Here is a 14,048-nt window from a genome sequence, read left to right as displayed (position 1 = left end):
TCTTGACCAAGAGAATACGTGGGCCCTGTCGTTTCGTGGAACTACACGCTTTCGCCAAAATAGTGGTGGGGGGGGGGGGGGGGAAGATGTGGGCGCACTGGGCTTAGAACAAAATAAGCATATTAGAAGTTGGAAATATAGTCCAAAATATATGGTTTAGCTGAAGTAAACTAAACTTTTAGTTTTGAATAAAAATTTAGTTTACTTAAAATATATGTTTTAGCCAAGTAAACTAAATTTTTATTCGAAACTAATGTGGATAGTTAAAAATTAAAAATTATAAAGAAAAAAGCTAATGGTACACAGAATAAAGCAGCAGTTGTTCAAGAAAATTAAAGAAAAATGAATATTTTTTTATGAGAAACAAAAAAGAATATGTTGGTTAGAAAACAGAATCTACAAAGTGGAGAAATCCCCATAGGACATAAAACAACATGAAAGAGGTTAAAGAATTATAGCTGTTCTAATTTGAACCATGAATGACCACAGAGCTAGGTTGGTTATACCATGTTGCTTCAGCATACGAAAGGCCTTTCCATTTGACTAAATACTCCTGCGTCACATTACCCGAGCTATCTTTACTAATTCGATCAGCAATTATTCTCTCAACCTGAAAATCCAAATAATCAACCAATTTCAGAAACATTAAGCAAAAAATAAAAATAAAAAAGTACACAAAAAAAAATTCTGAAGATATTTAAGGGGAGAAGTGGAAACCAAGATGATAACAAAAAGCAACCTGACTGTTTTGCTTGATGATATCTAAGTCCATTTCCTTACTGACATCATTCAATTCTATCTGACATGGAAAATCAGACAAAACAAGTTAAGAAACAACCAAGCTCCTTCGGAAAAGCTTACGTTGCACATTGATGACATATGAATGATCATTATCAAAACACAGAGGCAAAATTCTCCAATACAAGAGCAATAAAAGAATTTGCACCCAATGGTGTGCCATTTATTGTGGACACTTGGAGCACAAAGAAGATCCAGACAGAAAAAAAAAACATGCTTTTAAAACAGCATATAATCATGAATTTCTTATCACAGTACCTAAATTTCATAATAATTTGGAGGTGATGGCCATATCAATTTTGTATCCTTTACTATTCTTTAACAAGTAGTCTTCTCTTTAACAACGAAAGTGAATAAAAGTACACAGCATAAAAAACCAAAGCAAAATCCAAAAATCAGATGATGGGATTTCAGGCAAGCTAATATTTTGGCCATTGACAATTTGTCACACTTCCAACAACATTTGGCATTCTTCGAATAGAGATTAAGAAAGCAACCTATCGTCCCATGCACTTTTTGACAGCTCAAAGCACAGAGCTCTCACTAATTTGAATGCCTCAGAAAAACAAATGTTATTTCACCACACGACTGGCTGCTAAAGAGCCCTATGTACCTCAACATGTCCTTTTGATGTTAGAAGATCAAAGGCAATATGCCATATTACACAAAATTAAAGACTCAGAATAATTATGATATGCTAAATAGTAAATAAGATGTCTGGCTTACAGGAGAAAAATAGATCAAATGGATAAGAAGTAAACAACCTTTGAACTTAATGACACTAAACAATGTTTCTTATTAATACTTGCATATAGGAAAGATAGTCATCAACTAATGTAGTCATCAACTAATGACTGATTTTTGCCTCGTCATCAACTAGTCACCAATTTTTGCTAACATCAGAAGAAAACAAGACTAAGGAAAGACTCTGTGACATATAAAGTCATGGAGTCATGAAGCCATAGAGGCTATGCAAACTCATATACACGCTACCAGTAACAATGATATCATTCAGATTAGTCACGAAAAATTAGACTTTCAAAACACTTACATGTCCATCAGCACACCAAAAACATGAACTCCATGAAAAAGTTTTGGCATTTAAGAAACCAAATATTACCTCCTCACGAGAGACCATCTTCCGGAACCTCACATCCTCCACTACTTTCTTTGCATAATTCAAAACCTTCTTAAAACCACTAAGCTGCAAATTCTCACAGACAGAGTACAGAGCATATAAACAATAGAGGATAAGAGATAAAAATTAAAATGATATAAGAAGTGGGATGCAAAATGAATTCTCCAAAATTATGTTCAGACTCAGCTACAAATTAACAATACGCATAAATAAAACCAAAAATTAAAAGCATACATTTTGTAGCTCAGGAAATGATTTCCACTGACAATGCAAATGTGACTGGCCTTTCCATTTTATCAAGAATTCCATCTCATTCCAATCTGGTTCAGAATCAAACAAGTGACTCATCAGAACAGGTTCCTTTGATCTACCGTTCTTTGCAGCATCTTCAGCCGTGCCCTTTGGCTGATGCCAAAGCACCTTTTCAATGGAATCACCATCTTCCTCTTCAATCTCATCCTAAACAATTAATAGCAGATAAAAATTAAAAATAAAAATAATACAATCCAACAGAAAAAATTAAAATTCATTATACTAATGGATAAAGAACAAAGATACACACTGTATGCAACTAAGGAAAAAGCCAATTAATATACTTGGCGCTCACACATGCATAAACTCCCACAAAATGAACTGAACCCATTTTCAATTGGACAGTCAAGGACCCTTTTTCTTGCTATGGAACTACAACTAATAACTAGAATGGAAAGTCAAGAACCTAATAATAACTAAAAGAGTTCCATTACACAGAACCTTTAATAACAAAATCAGTCTAGGTTTATATGTGCAATTAACTTCAGATAAAATACATCACTTTCCGGCATCTCATAAATACTCACAAAAACAGAGGTAAGCCTATTAATGAAATGTGAGTAACTCAATAGAAAACAAATAAAGTTAGGTTTAGGAATCACATGCAGAGAGATCAGTTGTTGGCTTTCTATTCTATATATTTCAAGTGACACTGGAAATTCTAAACTATGTTCCAGTTATCATTTGGTTAGAAAAAACAACACATGTTCAAGGGTAACCAAACAATGCAACTCCACATATAAACACAAATGATGAACGGTACATACTTTAGAATTGCTGAAGGTCATATAAGAAAATATCATTCTACTCCTGAACTTCTCTAGATAATTAACAAGGCTTTCTTCTCAATGTGGAAAAAGCATCAATTTCAGAATCAAAAAATCAAATAAAGGCAGAAACCAGCATGTAATAACTCATAATCTAAGATTGTATTCAAAAAAAAGGAAAAAAAAAGAAGAAAAAATTTAGAAGACTGCACCTTTTGGGGCTTCTTTTTCTTGCCTTCATCAAGTTCTTCACTTCCATCACTTTCAACATATGATACCTTACGAACTGACCTACTAGAAGTGCGAACCTCACTGTTTTGTCCACTGATTTTTGTCGACATTGTGGATCGAGCATTACCTTTACGTAGTTGTGCACCTCTCCTGGTTATGCTCTTAAAGTCTTCATCACTCTCACTGTCAGAATCCTCTGCGGAATAATTGTCCTCTTCAAATGATGGTTTTCCTCTCCTTTGTCGACTGGATGAATACAATGATTTGCGTTCTCTAGCAGGTTTTACATTACGACCAACTTTAACTCCTCTTTGTCTGCCCTTAGATTTCTTATTAGAATAAAAATCATCTTCATCTGAGACATCTAGATCATCATCACTATTATCATCTTCATCAGAATCTTCTGCATCCCAATCTTTATCCTGGTATTACAGGAAAAAGCACTTTATCAGTGTGCAGAGGGATCAGATTGATTACAATGCAGAATGTTAGCATACTATCCAGAAGCCAGCAGTATTTTCCCAACATAAGGATGTAGACGTGTATACATAAAGCAGAAAACAGGGGGAAAAATAAATACTTTTGATAGTTGATCTATAAATTGACCAGGACCAGTCATGTAGTCTGCAATTCACAAGGAGCAGTCATGTAGTCTGCATTGGGCTTAGTCCCACTGCCACAACCAGTGCATCATGCAAACACAGAGCCATGTCTAAAATCCAAATCCTTACATCCTGTATAGAAATAATGATGCTCCACATGTACTATTACCACCAGTAAAATTACAAACACTTTACACAAGGACTTCAAATTTAGGAAATTAAAATAAAATAAAGGAAAGAGAAAAGAAAAGAAAAACCCAAATACTTGTGTATGCCCTCTGCCCCCATATAAAGTAAGATCCAGGAGACCATGGAAATTCATGCAATCTTTTACGATTATTAAAAAGTAAAATAATTTTTCCGAAAGAGTTTTTACATTTTCAAAAAACAAGAGCTTCTTTACTGTCTCTCCATAACCTATCCAGCTCTCTGTTTTCTTTTGCACTGATTATTGATGTTAATTAACAACCCACAACCAAATCTTGACATCTACCACTTCAACCTCAAAAACCTCATTATTCTCAAGATCTCCCTCCATCATCAAATAAGAATCAGTCCCTTACTATTTAAAGCCAACCAAACCTTCAAAATGAACCCTAAATCTCTGATTCCAACGTATTGTGAAAGAAGGCTCTCTATGATTTTCATATTTTACATCCAACAGCACCCCCCCCCCCCTCCAACTGTAATCAGATTCATATTGAAAGTTCAGCACTCATTTCCTTATTATTCCAAAACCCAAAAACTAGCAAACTAAGCCACCAAAAAAGGAACATTAAGCATTTTCCTAACTCTACCAATGCCGCTAATCTCATGATCTCCAGCAATACCATTTATCAACCACCTAAAAAACTGTCTTAGTCTTATACATTTCTGATGTTTCCTGACTTTCAGAACCAATTTTATTAGATAATCTAGAGTTTCAGCACTAATTGATCCAAGATTTGAGAATCAAATGCTAAACAAAAAGGCACAGATAAAAAAGTGTTTTCTCAGTCATTAAGCTTCATAATAATTATCAAAAACAATAGATTCCTCTCCTCAAAGCAGATGAAATGAAGACAACAACCCAAAAATATAACAGTCTAGAAAATATATGCATGTGTGTGTGTGTGTGTATACCTAATTCATTCGCAAACAACATACTGATATCTCTATTTTACTTATTTTATTTCTTTTTTCTGAAACAACAACATATGAAATAACAAATAACAGGAGTAACAGCAGTGTACCAGCAGTCCACATGACATAAAAAAATAGCTTAATATGATCTATACAAAACAACCAATAAACTCTCAAAACAGTATAATATAACTGTATCAAAAAATTACAAAAACAACATATGCTCCCCTAAACCCCCCCCCCCCCAAAACAAAAAACACAAAAGCCAACCCCTCCAAAGATATCACTCATGACAAGCAGAAAATAAATAATCACAGAAAGTGAAAATGGAAGCCAGCAGAGATAGTAATGCAACAGCCAGGCATAATTACACAGTTGTCTTAATTGTAAATTCACAGCATAATACAGCAACAACACTATAAGAATACAGTAACCTTGTTGCCTGGGCGACTGCCAGTAACTCCATAATCAGGCTCAAAATCTGCATCATCAGGGTCATCTGGAAATAATAAGGCAACCAAGTTTCAGTAACAACTTGCCCCAAAGAAGTGAAGTTAAGAACTAGTGCATTCATTCTTTTATCTTGTCCCTGTTTTTGAAGCAGGAGGACCGTTAAATCCGCAAGAAATACAGCAATAAAAAAATTACCTTCTTCCTCATCCTCGTCTTCATAATCAGCATCCTCATTATTATTATCATCATCGTCATCATCATCGACATCTTTATGCCTCTTTAAAGCTCTTGATCTCCTAGACACACTGCTATTAACGGCTACAGTCTTTGACTGGGATCTAGAGTTCAACCCAACAGAATTGCTAAACCCTCTATACTGCATTGAGTCACTTTGTTCTTCCCCATCCTGCTCATAGTACTCATCAGACAACATCTCATCTGCAGGAACATCTGAGTAACCCTTTGCAGCCTTGTTAGCTGGTTTTTGGCCCTCATCTTGAGACTCTAATCTATCTTCCCTTTCATCTGATGAATTATAGTAAGACCCTTCCATATTTTTATATTCATATTTCGAATCCTGCCCAGAATCAGACCCGGCAGTGTTGGGGCCCCTAGGCTGGCAGTCCTTCCAAAATGTAGAACCCCATCTCCCAGCCAGGGCAGTTCTCCTACCAGAGGGCTGCATGTTTAAATCCCTCACGCCACCATGGTCAACAGCGGCAGCCTCATTTTGCAGTCTATTAGCATCATCCGGTTCTCCATCACTTTGATACTGTACATCCATGTTAATATCAAAATCTCGTTCACCGTAAGTCCCATCTACATCCTCCTCATTCCCTACTGAACTGATGCCCCCAACACTTTGTCCTTGAGCTTTGTCTTCCAGGATGCTCTGTGAAACTGCTTCACTTGTAAAGTTCCTAAAAAAAGCCATCCTCTCACATGGAACTTCTACTGGTTTACTTCACACCTCTCAAACCGGTTCAAACACCTGAACAACAAAGAATAGGCAAAATGAACATTGTAAATTAACCCTCAAAATACAAATAAAACAAAACCCATTTTAGCCTCAGCTAACAAAACAGTATAATCCAATATTAAAACCAATGTCTAATCAAGTTTTAAGCTTATATTCACTTCTATTTTAGCTTAGCATTGAGAGAAATGTAAGCGTGTAGTGATTCTGATCATTTAGCATGAGTTGGACTCTCAAAAAAATTTGAATTTGACACAAATACGTCAAAACATATTGATTTGAGAGCATTCTAACACAAAGGAAACCCTAAATTGTATTACCAGATCAAGCACACGAAAAGAATAGATCCATAACGTCAAACTCCAAATCGAACAAAATCCATTTCTAAAACCTCTAAAAAAACTCCAATTTGAGAACCGAATTACCCAAAGGAAACCCTAAATTCACAATCAGAAACCTAAATTACTAATTTCCATCATCACAGTGAAGAAATCGACGTGAACGGAGTGGAAAAAATGATTCAAGCACGTGACTAACCTCTAAAACTATAAACAAAGCGAAACGAGTTTTTGACTAATCAGGCCAAGGTATTCTATATCTAAATTGGAAAGTGCGCAGGTTAATAATCGTGCACACCTTCTATACCGCCGGGAACTGATCACCGGTCGAGGAAATTTTAAAAATAAAAAAATGAAAAAAATAAAAGGAAAGGACGACGTCGTTTTTCCTGGTTTTTTTTTCTGGTTTTTTATTTTGGTTTTCTTATTCGGATTTTTCCAACGCGGCGGCGGTCGTTAAAAGACCCCGGATTGTAAAAAGTGATTCCGATTTGAAGAGGAAGACGACGAGTTGTAGATTGTGGATTAATCGTTGATCAGACGAGAGAGTAAGAGAGAGAGAGGTTATGGCTATCAAAAGACAATTAAAGATGCGATATGAAGGGTTTTTAATTTGTTTTTTTCTCCATTCTTTTTTTTTTTTTGTTTGGAGAAACGTGTTTGTAAAAGCTTTCGTTTTATTTTTTTTATTTTTTTCATTTTTATTTTTAATCTGATTTTTAACTTGTGAGTTCAAAAGCGAAGATGCGAGTCCTGTCGGATTTTATCCACGTGGCGAGGAAGGTTTGGGAGGGACGTTAATCGAACGGTGAAGAATCCGGGCGAGTTTTTGTAGCTGTGAACGCGGTTTCGGGGATAAATCTTCGAAAAGACAAATATAGCCTTAAAGCTTCTCTCACTCTCAGTACTGAAATGCAAATGCCGAAAGAAACGTTGTCGTTTAACGGAGGCAAGTCAAGGACTTATCATTGACCTAAAAACGAAGCGGATTTGGTTGCAGCGAAAAGATGACAATTGGCCGGCCCTAAAAAGATGGACGCGGGTGAAGAAAAGAGGTTCCCGATTTTGGTAGTGTTATAATGATGTACTATGGTGGTGTTGTACGCTACATTTTAAGATATATTTAATTTTGCTTAAATTCTGTTCAATGGGATTTTCATTTCAAAAAGGCTGTGAGAATGTGTTATATGATTATATTACAGAAAAGAATTTGAGGTAGAAATCAATTTTGAGAAGAATTTTTCTAATTTTAAGTGTTAATAAATAGAATAACGCTATATTTATCATCATAACAAAATTTTCTAAAATATTTGTAAACATATGGCACATTTAATGTCATAACATTGGTCGTGGAACTGATCAATGTTGTATTTAGAGTATTGCACTAGACTAATAATTTTTTGTTGTACTATACTATATTAAACCAATTTGTATTGGGTGGATTATATTTAAAATCATACATCGTCCGTTGTTAAATTATACAATATTATTTATTAATTTGTCTTGTGTTTGGATATAGAGCGTACGAGATTACATTAATTTTTGATAAAATATAAATAATTTAATTAGCACAACTAACTGTTCATATAACATTTACCATCAGCATTTTATGAAGATGTCACATAATTAAAAGGATTACTTAATCTTTGTTTGGAAGGTTATTTGTTGCTTTCTCTACACAATTATACAAATGTAACCATCATATAATCCACCGGTAGTAAATAATTCAAAATAAATTTTCAGTCACCGTTACATATTGCAAGTTAACCAACACCGCACGGCCAATAGTTCCAGTAGCAGTCGATATTCGGCAGGGGTGGTGAAGGTGCTGTCAATGCTCTACCACTTAACACTGACCGAAATGACAGCTCATGCGATGGTGATATCTGTACGTTTGTGAGTTTAAACAACGAGGATTCCAATAATACTAAATTTGACTTTTATAAACAACAATAATCGGACTAATCGTAGATAAATAATGGCGGTGGTAAATAGGTTCCTTTAATAAGTTTTCTTAATAATAGATTGAAATAATATTAACTTAATATAAATTATTAACATATATAGATAGAAAAAAAAATTATAGTTCAAGATCCAGAAACAGATCCTTATTAATATATTTGATCCAGAATTTTAGATTTTATTAAAATTTGAGAAAACTATTAAATCATGCAAATTAATAACTTTCAATCATTACATTATTAAACCATACGGTTTAACTGTTTTTTTTCAAACATTAATAAATCTTGTCGTGGAACATTTATATATATATATATAGAGATAGGGACACACACAAAGAGATATATATATCTGTATGTGTGCGCGCGCATGTGTATTTATGTATGTATAAATTTTATTACCCATTAACGTAAATACTTCATAATTGGGCCTCAGGCCCATTTCGTTATTTTTACTGAAATAAATTTTATGCCGGTTTGAAGAATCTATAGCACCAACGGTTAGTGAGAGTCTTTCTCGAAACAGAGCAGGAACAAAACAACCGCACGAGTGGGGGAAAAAAAAACAGTTAAAAACAAAAAGAGGAGATTTAATGGTGGCGTTGTTTGTAAATTGTAGTTCAGTGAAATCTTGTCTTCAGCTTTCTTCTCATTCTTACATATAAAGTTCGATGTTAAGCTTTTGTTTAATGCTCAAATCGCCTTTATTAACCACTTCTTTAACTAGCTTTAATGGTAGTAGCAGTGGTAGTAACTACAGAAGAAGAAGGAAGCGTCATGTACTCCTTCCAAGTCTCTGCAGTTTCTTACCAGAAATTCATAGAATTTGCTGCTAATGAAACCAAATGGCATGCCCTTTAGGCCCCTTCGCCTCTGCAAGTACACCTCTTACTTGTGTGTATATGAATCTTTCCTTTTGTGTTATTACGTTATATGAGCAAATTTTGGATTCTTATTGGGTTGTTTCGACCTGGGGTTTTTGTTTTTGTTCTTGGGCAAGTGAAGCTTCTAGCTTGGAGCTGTGGAATGAGTATTTTTGAGTTATGCTTGTGTCTTTGAAAATTGTTTTACGAAAATGAAAATGGTGTGTTTTTTATTTGATGTTTTCAGGCCTCAGTTAGTTACTTGCTCCTCCATATTGCAATAGATTAATGGACTCATTATCGTGTTAAAATTTGTGATTTAGGCAAAAGTTTTTTTCGCAGGCAAGATCACGAGAATAATGTTATGTCCGCTACTCAAATGAAGAAAAGTAAAAATAAATGAGAAAACTGAGATATGGTATTATTTCATATGACGCTATCATATCAAAAAGATACTATGAAAAATTAGGATCTCTCTATCTTACATGCACGTAAGATACATCTCCCTCACATGAACAGTGTATAAACCCCACGACGCTATCATATCAAAAAGATACTATGAAAAATTAGGATCCCTCAATCTTACATGCATGTAAGATACATCTCCCTCACATGAACAGTGCATAAACCCCACACATGAACAGTGCATGTGAGGGGGATATATCTTACATGCATGTAAGATATGGATTGCCGAAAAATTATTGTTTTTGTATTCATGCTGTGATCATATGTCTGCATTTATGCTATTTATGGAAACATAATATTTCTATATAATTAGTAGAAATATTATACCTTAATTTCTATGTTCAATATTTTTCAGCCACCTAGCTGAACATTTAATAAATATTACACATAGTGTACACAAAGTGAGATTTTTATTCAACAAATATAATATATATTTTAAATAAACAATGATAAGACCTCTTTATTTACATTAGGTAAATCTACTTGACCAAACTAATTTAGTTACAGAAAGTGAATCATATTTAACTAAAGACATAATTTGTTTTTAATATGATTTTAATTAAATTGAAAAAAAAGTAAAGATAGAAGTATAAACTCTTGTACGAACTTATTTATATAAACTAATAATTTAATTAGTTGTATTAATCATCTCTTGTCCCATATGATTTATTTTTTTTATTATTATTATTTTCATTTAATAAATGAATTTATGTTATATTTCCTATAAGAGTTTGTACCTATATCATACATAACCGCCCTTAAATTAAATTAGCCACTTTTTCTTAAGTATCGGGAGAAAAGCATGAATATGGAAATAGATTAATTCTCGTTCTCCTTAGTCCTTACAAACATATTCTTCTACAAACCATTAACAAATACCACGTTTTAGTAATCCATAAATAAATCCATGTATGTATTTAAAAAAAAAATGCTTTGGATATTACTATTAGCAAATTTGATGAGGAGTTTGTGAGCTTGACAGTGTGTGATGAGATTGCTCGGGAGCAATACTCAGGAAAATTACGACAATAGGATTATGGATGGCAATGGGGCGGGGTGGGGGTGGGGATGCCTACCCCATTCCCCACCTCATTAAAATTTTTTGCCTCCATTCCCCAATAAATTTAGTGGGTTGGGGATAGGGAATCCCCACGTGGGGAATGATTCCACCAGCCCCACCCCATTCTCCATTTACTTATTTTATAGTAGATATAAAAATATAATTTCAGTAAATTAAAAATTAGAGACTTAAAATAAAATCATCACCATATTATAAAATGTTTAAATTTTTTTAAAAATCTCTAAAAGTTTGAAACAATATTTTAAACTGATATTAAAAGTGAAAAATATTTAAAGAGAGCAGCACCTTAAAAGAGAAAAGAAAATATAATAATATTTTAAAGTTAAAAAATATTGTAGGGTTTTCTTTTACTTATATTATGTTTATATTACATAAAAATTAAAAAATTATTAATTGACATTATAGTTGATAAAATAAAAATTAAAAACATATTTATATATAATGGGGATTGGGGTGGGGGTGGGGTGTGGAGTGCAATACCAAACCCCACCCCGTTAATAATTTGGGGATTACTTTTCTCTCACTCCCCATTCCATTCCCCAAAAATTATTAAAAAAAATTTTCCATTCGGGATGGGGCTCCAAACCCGTGGAGGATTTTGCCATCCCTAAACAAGATGACTATAAATTACTTAAGAGTTATTTGCCCAGAAATATCTTTCAGGTGTGTAATTTGACAACACAACTTCACCGTTGCATAAGTCCGAGAGAGCAAAAAGAGATAATGGGTCTCTTTTTCGAAATTGTGCAAATTAAAAACTGGGTTATGTTTGAAATTACGATTGGTGTTAAGAGTAAGATATTAATTTATAAACTATAAACATGAATGCAAAGAATAAATTGCGCAAATTATCAATCCATATTCCCTAAACCAATTATTGTAACATCAAATTATCAATCAATTAACAAAAGGGAGGGAGACCAGCCAAAAGTCATGTATTTTGTCGTCGCAGAAGAAGCCACACGCGAACCCATTGCCTGCCAAACTGAGTGACATCGCTGCCCAGCCCAATTTGGCAGCAAGAGAGTTAAATTGCTGATAGTTCGCAATATGGCTCAAGATTCATTTATTCGATTCGAAGTAAATAAATTTAAATTCGAAAGAAAATAAATTCATCTTAATACATGAATGAATTCATTTTGAATCGCTGAATAAATAAATCAAACCAGAACTTAAACTTGCTAATTTGTATAGGATTTGTTTAATGAATGATCATAATAAACAAATGAATACAAGTCCATTCATTATATTTGTATTACAAATAATTTTAAAATTTGAAAGTTAAATGTTACTCTTCATCAACTCTCTCTCTCTCTCTTCCCTCGCTTCTTTACTGCTTTGTTGCTCTCCAATCTCCACTGCCACTCTCATCTTCATTCTTCGATTTTAGTGCTTGGCTCACTGCCTTATTCGCCAATAATATTAATAGGTAACGAATTGCAAACGAATCTAAGGTCGATCTGTTTATTTATTTTGCTAACGAATTGTAATAAATTCAAGGAATATTATCATTTTCCCACTAAATATATTATGACACATCATGTCAGTATTACGGTTTGGTAAGACCATCAATTTACCATCAAACGTTTAAACTGTTAGCATTTTCCCACCATTCTGTTAAAACTCAGTTAATATGTAACGGAAAATTCATAAAAGGTCAATTTTACCCCTGGAGCGTAAAAGACGATTTTACCCTTTAAGAATGAAGAACAACAAATGATGATTTAATTACAAAATTCATAAAAGGTTAATTACATGGTCTTTTAAAAGGTCAATTTTACAAAATTCATAAAGGGTAATTTTTGCCCATTAAGAAGGAAGAACAACAAATGATGATTTAATTACAAAATTCATAAAAGATTAATTACATGGTCTTTTACGCTCCAGCGGTAAAATTGACCTTTTATGAATTTTTCGTTACATATTAACTGAGTTTTAACGGAATGGTGGGAAAATGCTAACAATTTAAACGTTTAGTAATAAATTGATGTTTTACCAAACCGTAGTACTGATATGATGTGTCAGAATACCTTTGGTGGGAAAATAATAATATCCCTAAATTCAAATTCAATTTGATTTGGTAATTAATTTTGATAAACAAATTAAACAAAATTTTCAAGCTCAATTACATTGTAGTTCCTATTATATGCTAAAAGCTAAAAATCAATACAGCTTTCAAAATTTTAACATAAATGTCTTGTTTAATATATACACGATGGTCTCAATTGGAGAAGCATCTAGGAACATCTAAAGGTGACCATTTGGCTATCCTTAATGAGCTAGAGAATATGCAGCCAAAAAAGTAAAAACGTTTGAGTCCGTTGGATTTGATACAAAATGGGAATCTTAAGCGTATGATTTCCTTATATATATTTATTAATGAAAAAAAAATAAAAAAAGTCAAGTGAATTGGAGTTTTTGGCAGAATTTTTTCGGTAATAAATTTATAAGTCAGAAAATCTTAAGTAGATGTTCAATAATTTCCCTGAAGCTTAATTCATTTTGGACATGTTTAGTTAAGGTATTAGAACTCCTCAGTTTATTAAATTAATACAAACCCATGTTTGACAGATAAAAAAGTACAACAACATTGCATTAATGGACCTGCCGCATTAGCTTGCCTCTTCCTCTTTTTTTTTTTTTTTTTTTCTTAATAATAATAATAACAATAATTAATAAATAAATAAATATAACTTTTGAATTTAATATAATAGTATGTAATATTACTATTAATTTTTTATTTTTATGTTATAATTTGTTAGTAAATTTATAATTTAATATAAATAATAATAAATATTTAAATATCAATACATTTAAATAATATTAATTTAAAATAAGTACTAATATAAAATATTAATACAATTTAAATACATAAATATAACATAATATATAATTTAAATTAATCACAAAAAATTAATATAGTATAATGTAGCACCAAATATTA

General features: G+C 32.8%; 1 protein-coding gene across 4 annotated transcripts in view; it reads right to left on the bottom strand.

Annotated features, from left to right (window-relative positions):
- LOC18050545 (protein CHROMATIN REMODELING 5) overlaps positions 1-7,386 on the bottom strand; it is a 22,526-nt gene extending 15,140 nt beyond the window's left edge. The window contains exons 1-8 of one of the 4 annotated variants that reach the window (XM_024190586.1): positions 6,937-7,386; positions 5,619-6,414; positions 5,405-5,469; positions 3,228-3,668; positions 2,171-2,395; positions 1,919-2,002; positions 740-799; positions 507-610 (exon numbers count right to left, since the gene is read on the bottom strand). In XM_024190586.1, the coding sequence (XP_024046354.1) occupies positions 507-610; positions 740-799; positions 1,919-2,002; positions 2,171-2,395; positions 3,228-3,668; positions 5,405-5,469; positions 5,619-6,357 (1,718 nt within the window). In that variant the 5' untranslated portion in view covers positions 6,358-6,414; positions 6,937-7,386. Of the gene's footprint in view, positions 1-506; positions 611-739; positions 800-1,918; positions 2,003-2,170; positions 2,396-3,227; positions 3,669-3,826; positions 4,502-5,404; positions 5,470-5,618; positions 6,415-6,719; positions 6,916-6,936 lie in introns of those variants that run through there. The other 3 variants (XM_024190585.1, XM_024190587.1, XM_006446184.2) reach the window with 3 other exon arrangements.
- Between the last annotated feature and the right edge of the window lie 6,662 nt (positions 7,387-14,048).

The sequence above is a fragment of the Citrus clementina genome, unplaced genomic scaffold (assembly GCF_000493195.1).
Source record: "Citrus clementina cultivar Clemenules unplaced genomic scaffold, Citrus_clementina_v1.0 scaffold_2, whole genome shotgun sequence".
NCBI lineage: Eukaryota > Viridiplantae > Streptophyta > Magnoliopsida > Sapindales > Rutaceae > Citrus > Citrus x clementina.
Note: the sequence above shows the minus strand (reverse complement) of the source record. Positions and strands in the feature narration are given on the sequence as shown.